Raw genomic sequence first — 9,745 nt, 5'->3', positions numbered from 1 at the left:
TTTGTTCTTTGTTCTCTGTTTCTCCACCAGGGAGGTTTAAGCCATGTGTTCTTTTGTTAGGGAGGAGAGGTATAAACCATTCACTCTCAAGTGTCCTTTGTCCTTGGTTATGGGAAATAAGGTCTTGCAATTCACCAGCTGGCTCAAACTGTTTGACCTTGCTTAGTTTTCTTGTCTCAGTTTCCTCCTCCCACTAGCCCAGGGATTTTCCTAGCTTCTTACTACCTTATCACAGTGTCACATGGTGTTATTTTGAGAATTCAATAGGATAATACATCTTGAGTAATTACTGCAGTAAGCATCATATAAAATGACTATGTAATAATTTTATAATCCCGAATTTGATTTAGACATTTAAAAATATTTAATTTTACTATTTAATATTCCCTGGCTATATCCTGTGATTTTGTGTTTTATACCTTTTAGAATCCCTGTTAGACAAAATCCTTCTTTGCCTAGCTCAGATCTTACCTTGTTCAAAAACCATCCTCAATTCTCTTAATTGGAATTAATTATTCTTTTGTTATTTCAGCAGAAATAGGTGCCTCTGATACAAGAACAGTAAGAATTTTGTTGAATTTAAGTCTGATGGGAAAAGATCTTATTTAATTCTATAACATGCATGACATCTAGAATAGCTGGGAATTATTCAATTGTTTTGTTACTTTATAGTGAACATTTACTAATAAAGTAATGGTTATATTGGGAATTCTATTAATGTCAAGATAAATGAATTATTCTGAGTTTCAATTTACAAATGAATCTATGATCCTGTATTATACACAGAATGATACAGATGGCATTCACCTAGAAACACAGTGGGGAAATTTTTCCGAATGTGTGGCTGTGTATGGACTACAACATACACCCAAGAGAAAAAACATTTTTTCCTTTATTTCTAAAAAGATTTTATTTATTTATTTTTAGAGAGTAGGGAAGGGAGAGAGAAAGTGAGGGAGAGAAACATCAATGTGTGAGAGAAACATCTATCAGCTGCCTCACGCACATGCCCCAGTTGGGACTGGCCCAAGAGCCAGGCATATGCCCGGACTGGGAACTGAATCAGCGACCCTTTGCTTTGCAGGGTGGCTATATTCAGCCAATCGAGCCACACCAGTCAGGGCAAAACATTTTTTTCACATCACATATTTTTATATTGAAGAAATTTGTAAAACATTACTACATGACTAATACATTACAATCAGAAACATCTAATCCCAAAATGAATTCTTAAACATTTTTCTTATGAAACAAGTTTATAAATACTCTTTGTTTCCCTAAAGTCTTTCTTTCCCTTCACCTGATAAGACCTTTCTAAGAAAACCCATTTATTCATTTAATAATGCTATCTCCTCAAGTAAACACACAGGGCCCAGGATATGATTCAAAACCCTACTGTAAGTGCTATACCACTTTTATCTGCTGGATAAAACAATACCCTAACCCTTAAACTGTGAAGTAAAAATCTTGTTTTATATTTTGTTCGAGATGATGTTTTTAAAATATGCCAGTTTCAGAGACTTGAATCATGTATGAACGATACTGACAATGTTGGAATGATAGAAAAGTTCTTCCTCACTGATAATGTTGAGAGAAAAAAATGAAATGTTTCTGGTCTCATTCCCATGGATCATAATGGAGGAAGGCATCCATCAGAGGTAGACTGCCAATTCTGGAAGCACCCTTAAATCTTTGCATATTGATAGAGATAGAAGAAGTTCACAGAGAATTTTTTTATCCTTCTTGCATATGGGTTTACCTAAGTTTAAAATTTTAATCTGCCAGTTCAGTGCTTACTACTATTTTATTCATAATTTCTCGAATAGAATATTTTTTAGTTTAAAACCCATTATCATCTTACATTTAATTATTTACTAATTGTTTTAAAATTCTTAGAATTACTGACCTAGTAGAATGGAAACTTCGAGAAAGAGGAACATCAGGGTGTGCCATAGGACTGAATGCATGCAGGATAAACTGTGCGGCTGGCTTTTGACCCTGGTGCCAATGCTCTGGGGCTATCTTATGGATTTCACCAAATTATAGAGTAATGAAATGTAGCAGGATCTTGGTTGTGAAACTAAAATAAGGAATGACTATAATGACTGGTAATACATACAATTTGGAAATGATCAGGGACATGTAAATGATCTGGCATTATACTCTTTTATTCATCCTACACTTAAACTTCACAAAGCCTATTTTATTTTTTTTAAGAATAAAGTTTTCCTTCAAATAGGAAATAGCAAAGACCATGCAATGGGCCAAATTAAATCCCTTCCATGTCTGATGAAGTTATAGTATCAAAAGCCGCACTGGCCAGAGTACCTGAGCAATGAGTTTGAGTTTTGTACCACATCTGGCTGGTTGTGGTCATTTACTGTCTCCAGTTCTAGATTCCTTTTCTGTAGAATGAGAGAATTGGGCAAGAGTATATGTGAGATGCCTCAAATTCTACAATAGTTTTATTTACAAAGAAACAAAATGAAGAAACAAGCACTAAAATTCTTTCCAAAAGGAAAAATCCCTGAAAATAAGCTTATTCCATTATTTTATTAGTCATATTATCATTACTACTATATAATTTACATATTTTACAGAATTAAATAAAACTATAGAATTTTTTTCTCAAGGCAGCTTTTTGCACACTAAAAGAAGCAACCTGTGCGTGTGTTTCCATTTCACTTATTCAATAGAAGTAGCAGTGTTAAAAGGAAAAAGAGAACTTGGTAATGGACTTAAATATTTAGTTAGTTATTCTTTTTTTCCAGATTTTATTTATTTACCTTTAGAGGGGAAGGGAAGGAGAGAGGGAGAGAAATATCAATGTGTGGTTGCCTCTCATGTGTTCCCTGCTGGGAACTGGCCTGCAACCCAGGCATGTGCCCTGACTGGGAATTGAACCACGATCCTTTGATTCGAAGGCCCATGCTCAATCCACTGAGCTACGCCAGCCAGGGCTAGTTAATTATTCTTGCTAGGAACTCAAACCTCTTTCTCCAGAGTTTTAAGTCTGGATAGAAATTAGAACTCCTACCAAGACAAGAATTAAGTCTGTAAATTTAGACATGATTCTTCCCCTACAAATTTAGAGCAAAGACCAACACTCAACCTATAGCAGCTTCTAAGTATATATTGTTGAATATATACATACTTCTAGGGGTGATTTTGGAGATGATATGGTTACCCAATAAAAACTCTATGACTCAGGTCAATGATGCTTATTAAACCATATTCTGTAGTAAGAATATGTAGAAGTAGCAAGAGGAGGGAAAAAATTCTCTGTAAGGGGGAAAACTTAACTACTCTATCTAAGAACTGTTTCTACTGTAGTGTTGTCATTTACATATTTTGCTATACTAATTTACATTTAGTGATATAAATCAATAAAGTGCAACAAAAGTTAATCCATATTGATTTATGTATCTATGTCTATATGCATACAGTATTCCTTTTGATAGACCATTCTCAGTGACACATTTAGCTGGCAAACTCCCTGTGTTATATATTAAGCGTGCCCTAAATATTTCATATCTTGAGAAACTATTTGAAGAGACAAATGACTTTATTTTTCTATTGATAAATGCTCCATCTTCCTTTTCAATTTCCTTTCAGAAATTTACATTTCATTCACTTTCAATTAAACATATTTAATAGAGATAGTTTTCTAAAGATACACATGACTGGTGACCGTGCACAGGGCTTCTTTTGCAACCTCCAAGGACAAGGGCAACTTGGCTTACATGATGAGTTCTACAGGCCTGAAGACCTCTTAATATTCTCCTTGTGAGTTATGTGCTGTTTATCAGTCTTGAAGGCTGTGACACAGTCTTCAAGTTTTTTGGCTTATTACTTAAAATCAGAAATAATTTTAAAAAGCTTATAAGTGCTCAGCCATATTTACCTCTAAAAAAGATATAATCAAAGAATGCCATTAAATTTCAACAACTTGAATTTTGTTGACTGTTAAAGTGTTAAATATAGTACAATATACATCTCTGATGACTATGTTGGTGATGACAAGGTGCAAGGAATACTGACCATAAAGCGCTTACTGTTGGGAGTAATGTATGTTACTATACCTTGTTACTCTGTGTCGAGGTGTCATCGGGGATGTGGAACCAATGGTTTGGCTTATGTGAATATCTGGACTCATCATTTGTGTCACTTGAATTTCTGGCCCTACTAAAATACCGCCACTCATCACAGGGCCCATACGACCATCAGTCACGCTGCTACTCCTCATGTCAGGCACACCAGGACTAGGCACTACTCTCTCAGTATAGATTACGTTTTGTGTGTTGGCTAACTCCGCAGGTACACAAATATTTCCTTGGACGTCATAGACAGGTGTCATCACTGTTTCTGTCACTACAACACTGGGTGCAAGCTGCGGATCAAAAACAATTGTAGTGGGTTGCATACATTGATCAGTACTAGTGTAAGTCTCAGTCACCACAATGTCCCCATGGACCATGGGTTCCGGCATTGCCATTTCTGCCTGGAATTCAGCCTCCGAGAGAGTCATTCCTGAAGACTCATTAACGAAGTAATTAGGTCCGAGCAAAGGGAGGTGAGTACTGATAGGTATACAAGCTTGGTGTGAAGGAAATGGTTCAATTTCTGTGCCTAAGCAGATTTCGGCAAGAGTTCTAAATTTGGGGTCTAAGTTTTCCATGTAGCTTTCCTCTAAATCATCAACAATCCAGCTGCAGCAACCAATTGAGCCCACGGGTGACCCTATTCCCTCATGGTCATAAATGAGCAAGCAGTCATTTGCTGGCCGATCTTCATCTTCATCTGCATAAGCATGTGCTTTCTAAAAATGAGAAGAAAAATGGGGAATTAGAAGTTTCTTTTCCCTTAAAATAATCAGAGCCTTAGAGGCATCTGATTTAAGAACATTTTATGGAATGAACCAAGAAAAATACTGATTCTTTGCTGTCTTTCTAAATAACTGGAATTTTTTAAGGAGCTCACTGTGTATTAATGGTTCATAGAATTTGAATAAATGTGTATGTCTCTTATTTGAAAGCTAGTAAGTGATAATCTTTACATTTTATTCAGATTATGAATCAAAGATAGTGTGTTAACCTTTTGGATTTGTAGTCTTGTTTCTGAGGTGGTCTAGAAATAATAAAATATATTGAGTTATGTTTAAAATATTAAGGAGAGACATTTGACCTATTTAGCATAAAAGCAAGTGTAAAGATGCTACTATCTCTAAGCTTCAGAGACGTATCAGAATGTTCAGTGGAGTTTTATGTGGCCTGAGTGGAAAGAACTGGCATGTCTCTGGAGTTTGGTTAACAGGAGGCAGGCGCTAAGAGGCTATCCACTGTGATTTTCAAATGATTTTTTATGACAGACCCTTTATATGAAATCCTAGGTAGGAATCCAACGAACAGCACCGATGAAAGTGGCACATCTCTGTTTGAAGGGCCGGGTGGGAGCAGAGACCGGCCCTTCTCATCCCCTTCCTCTTACCTTCCATGGCCCTTGCTGGGTCCCAAGAAGTCCCACAGGGCCTGCCCAGCACCATGTGAATCATACAATGTGACCCCCTCTTTATTTTATAAATTTAAGGCAACCAAAGGCCCAGAGAGGGAGAATGGCATGCCCCAAACCTCACATCCAACTATCCTTTTTATACGGCATCATGCTGCTTTTCCTATGGTCTGTCCCAGAGTCTAAATTCTACTGTTAGAAATGATTTTAGGTCTTGAAGTCAATTATTTATGGGGTTGGGATTACCTTAAAACTTTGCTGTTTAATATTTTAAATGACAGCTCGGTGAGAGGAGAACCCTCTAGCACCCGGCAGGAGTTAGCTGCCGAGGTGGGCAGTGCTGGTGTAAACAGTGACAGGAAAGAAGCATCGCCTTTGCTCCTCAGAGGCTTCTGGCGAAGGAGAGGCTGTGTCTCACGACCGCTGAAATCTAGGGCCATTTTTAAAGTGTAGAGCTGACAGGTTTGGGGAAGGATGACCTTGGAGCCCACAGAGAAAGGAGAACGCACTGTGCTTTTGTTTGTCCTTTAAAGCACTAGTTGTAACCACAGGAAAAAATGCTCAGTGCAGTTTGACATGAATGGCAAAGTTTCTTGAAAATTCATGAGACTTTTATGCATGATTTGTTAAATAGCATTTGTATGACATTTCTAAGACACATATAGTTTGTTCCCATTTGTGAAATGTGCGTCATAGCATCGATCCCACATTTAAATAATGGATACTATTCATGCACAGCCTGCAATAGTATTTGTAACCACCAATTTTAACATATAGCTGACACTTGTAACAGTACTCTTAGCATTTTTTTTGTTAAGAACAGTTGTGAAATTAATGTATTATTACATGGGAAGTAAGACAGGCTAATTGAAAGAAGAGATGAAATGGGCTGCTAAGTAAGTAAAATAAGCATATTAAATAGGAATTTGCAAGAAAGTTTATTTACCCTTAATGCCAGGCCAATCCCAAGTCCAAGGTGCTTTCGATTTGGAATACTCACAGACCCCTGACCCCTTCTGAGGGGTCCCTTCCCTAACTGAGGCGCACCTGGCAGATGGGGCCCTGGACGGAGGTTAGGAGACCTGCGTTCTAGGCCCTGGTCTATCACCGAGTTGTGCTGATGCTCTGTTCTTGAGTTACCACCGTCTTTCTTCCCCAATCTTGGCTTTTAATTTATTTTTTCTCCTTTCTCTGGGAGGTACCTGCAGAGCAGGAAGGATCTCATAAAGAAAGGACGTAAATACACACTTTTGTTCTTCATCTGGATGGTGCTGCTCTCTGATTGCTATGGGAAGTAAAGTGGGAAAATCATAGGAAACAGAAGACAGAAAAGCGGGAAAAGGGGAAAGGGAGGATGGTGAGAGATGCTAGCCTCTCTCACGGTATGAAATGTGAAATGCCTCACCAAATTGGCTTCTGAACTTTAAAGAGAAGTGAAATTTTTTTTTTTTTTTTGGATTGGGATAATGTTAAGAATAACAGAACTTTTCAGAAGAGCCCACTGCCATTGTTACTATTACTATTGTTCAGTCTCAGGACTATTCTGTGTGTGACGGTGCGGGGGAGTTACCTCGGAGAAATAGCTGTCCAAGAATGCCATGTTCAGGCCGGTGTCTGCATACTCCCTCTGGGTTCCCAGCATCGAGCCTCTCCTCCTCAGGGTTCCCAGTGCTCCGCCAGCTGCCAGGCCAGCCGCTGTCCCCAGACCTGTGTTGAGTTCCACTCCTGACACGCCCCCTTCGACCGTTCCTCCGCCCGCGTAGGTGTTGGTGTAGATTTCTGTGAGGAGAGGGTGTGCACGCCACCATGTTTGAGTTGTCTGCATTGTTTATCCCAGTAAACCACTGCCAGCCGCTGTCCGCACCACCGCCACCACACAGCAGCAAGTAGGTCGTGGAACGCTAGGCAGGGAGAGAGTTGAATCACAGCCTCCACCTCCAGGCTTGCTGATTAAAGCAAGTCCAGAGGCTGCCTGACCTGGCCTTTTCCATTTTCACAGACTGCTCCTAGGCTTAAAGGTACAGAACTAGCCAGGAGGAGTGGGGCCTCTGTACCTGCACCAGTTCCTTCCAGTGCTGCCCCTGGCAAGCTCTCCAGGTCTGTCTGAGAAGGTCTGCACCCATTCTACAAACTCCCAGTTATGCGTTTGTGGAACTGGAACTCATAGTCCTCATTCCCCCTGGTGCTGGATGGAGAGCTGGTTTCATAGGAGCGTTAAGTCTCCTTAGGCTCCAAAGAGTCCGGCTTGGGATACTAAGGAAGCATTTTGGAGAAATCCCATGTCTGCTCTAGAATTGGGCAATTTCTCTACTTTGTTCAATCCTTGCCTGGTAGCTGGGTATACTTTTCAGTAGTGTTAGGTATTCGTGGGCCTGGTAGGTTAGGAGGGTATAAGACTGCTAAGGCGAATGCATGTATGAACCAGATGTTATTGTATTGCATATTTTGTGATACGCACTCACATATACCTATCTCACATATATAATATACAGATATAATATATACTATACATAATATAGGCATGCTATATACACATATGTATATATTTTTATTTACTCTTCACAACAACACCTTGTAGTAGGTGCTTTCATAAACTTAATTTTAACAATAAGAAAATCAAGGCCCAGAGAGGCTGTGTTTTGCCCAGGGACCTACTGGTAAGAGGCAGAGCTAGGAATCATACCCATGCACCTGGTTCTAAAGTTTACCACGTTCATTGCTATACCACGACTTCACTGTCTGTAGCTGAAGATACAAAACCAAGGTGCCCACTTCTAACATGTAACATATTCTCATAGACTATCCCACAGGAAGATCAACAGACACGCTGTTTTTCTAAAGGTACTTATACATGAGATTTATCCGGTTGAATAATTTTGCAAATTTTAATAAGAAACAGATTTTGGCATCCACTGACCTGAGGAATCCATACGGTCTTGGGTATTAGAAGCTGTCACTGGTACACATATATTTGACACATCCTGAAAAAAGAATATATTAAATATAAATGCTTTATATAAGCATTTAAAGTTGCCATCTTTTTATTTTTGTGTGCTGTATAATTGCCAAGACATGCTCGATTTCCATGGAAATCCCATGCTTCTCCGGAAAGGGACAGTGTACTCACCCTGTCCTCGGGATGGGCCCCTTCTATTCTCCAAGACTGAATCACCCCTTCTCCCCCCTCCGGCACAGGAGCAAACCTGGTCCCCAGGCCTTCTGGCTGTCTTCGTTTGCAGCAACATATGAGTAGCAACAGTGGCGCCACTGCCCAAGAAAGTGAAAAGGAAAGTGAAGGGTTAACACATGCTCAGTTTAGGAAGTCACTCAGCACATTATTTGGGGGGGAAATGTGGCATTATATTTAGAACCAGAAGGATAAATACAAATGTAACAAAGCATCAGTTTTCCCCTAAAAGATTGAGTATATATATCCATGTTTATAACTACAAAACCACCAACTCACAGAGACTTTTAGAGCTGGAATGAATGAAGTTTAAGGTCATGTAATCTGGGTTCTTGACTGACAGGTTAATAAAGTAAGGTCCTCTCTGTCCTCTAGTCCAAGATTTCTGGACTGGTTGGTGGCAGACCCAGGATTCAAATCAAATTTTATGATTCCTGGTTCCTCATAAATGTGTGCTCATTTATATATATATATATATATATATATATATATATATTTATTTACATAAAATCATCTGTGTATGTCTATGTATTTGTAAGCCTATATATGTATGTGTGTACACACATGAATAACTATGTATTTATCTCCACGGACATGTGTCTATGTGAGGTACCTGGATATATGTATATCGGTATACATAGACCATCTCTGTTGACACTGATGTATTTGCTATACCCACAAGGAAACTTATATATACAAATGCATGTGGCCAAACACCATATACACACATATAAGTTAAACACATGATTAATAAATGTTTATAAGAGAATTGGGTGCAAGATTCAGTGGTTGAACCTAGAGATAAAACCTTTCTTCCACCCTTCTTATATTTAAACTCAAAAGAAATCAACCAAATATTACCTACCATAAGCTTAAGGAAGTTATTTCTATATATTGAGACTTTGTCTATAAAATATAATGGAATAATTCACCTTAATTCTATACTTTAATTCATAAATACAGACATGTTTTCTGAGATTGTAGAATACAGCCAGTTTAGTTCTTTGGGTCTACTTTAGTTGCTTTTAACACTTTTCTAATTTCCTAGCA

The 9,745-nt window shown here is 38.6% G+C and overlaps 1 protein-coding gene across 1 annotated transcript in view; it reads right to left on the bottom strand.

Annotated features, from left to right (window-relative positions):
- Positions 1-4,051: 4,051 nt before the first annotated feature.
- DSG4 (desmoglein 4) overlaps positions 4,052-9,745 on the bottom strand; it is a 51,417-nt gene continuing 45,723 nt past the window's right edge. The window contains exons 13-16 of the mRNA XM_053664317.1: positions 8,636-8,775; positions 8,426-8,489; positions 7,079-7,287; positions 4,052-4,819 (exon numbers count right to left, since the gene is read on the bottom strand). Coding sequence (XP_053520292.1) covers positions 4,052-4,819; positions 7,079-7,287; positions 8,426-8,489; positions 8,636-8,775 — 1,181 coding nt within the window. The remainder of the gene's footprint in view (positions 4,820-7,078; positions 7,288-8,425; positions 8,490-8,635; positions 8,776-9,745) is intronic.

This window comes from Artibeus jamaicensis, unplaced genomic scaffold (assembly GCF_021234435.1).
Source record: "Artibeus jamaicensis isolate MK-2021 breed Jamaican fruit bat unplaced genomic scaffold, CSHL_Jam_final contig_354, whole genome shotgun sequence".
Lineage (NCBI taxonomy): Eukaryota > Metazoa > Chordata > Mammalia > Chiroptera > Phyllostomidae > Artibeus > Artibeus jamaicensis.
Note: the sequence above shows the minus strand (reverse complement) of the source record. Positions and strands in the feature narration are given on the sequence as shown.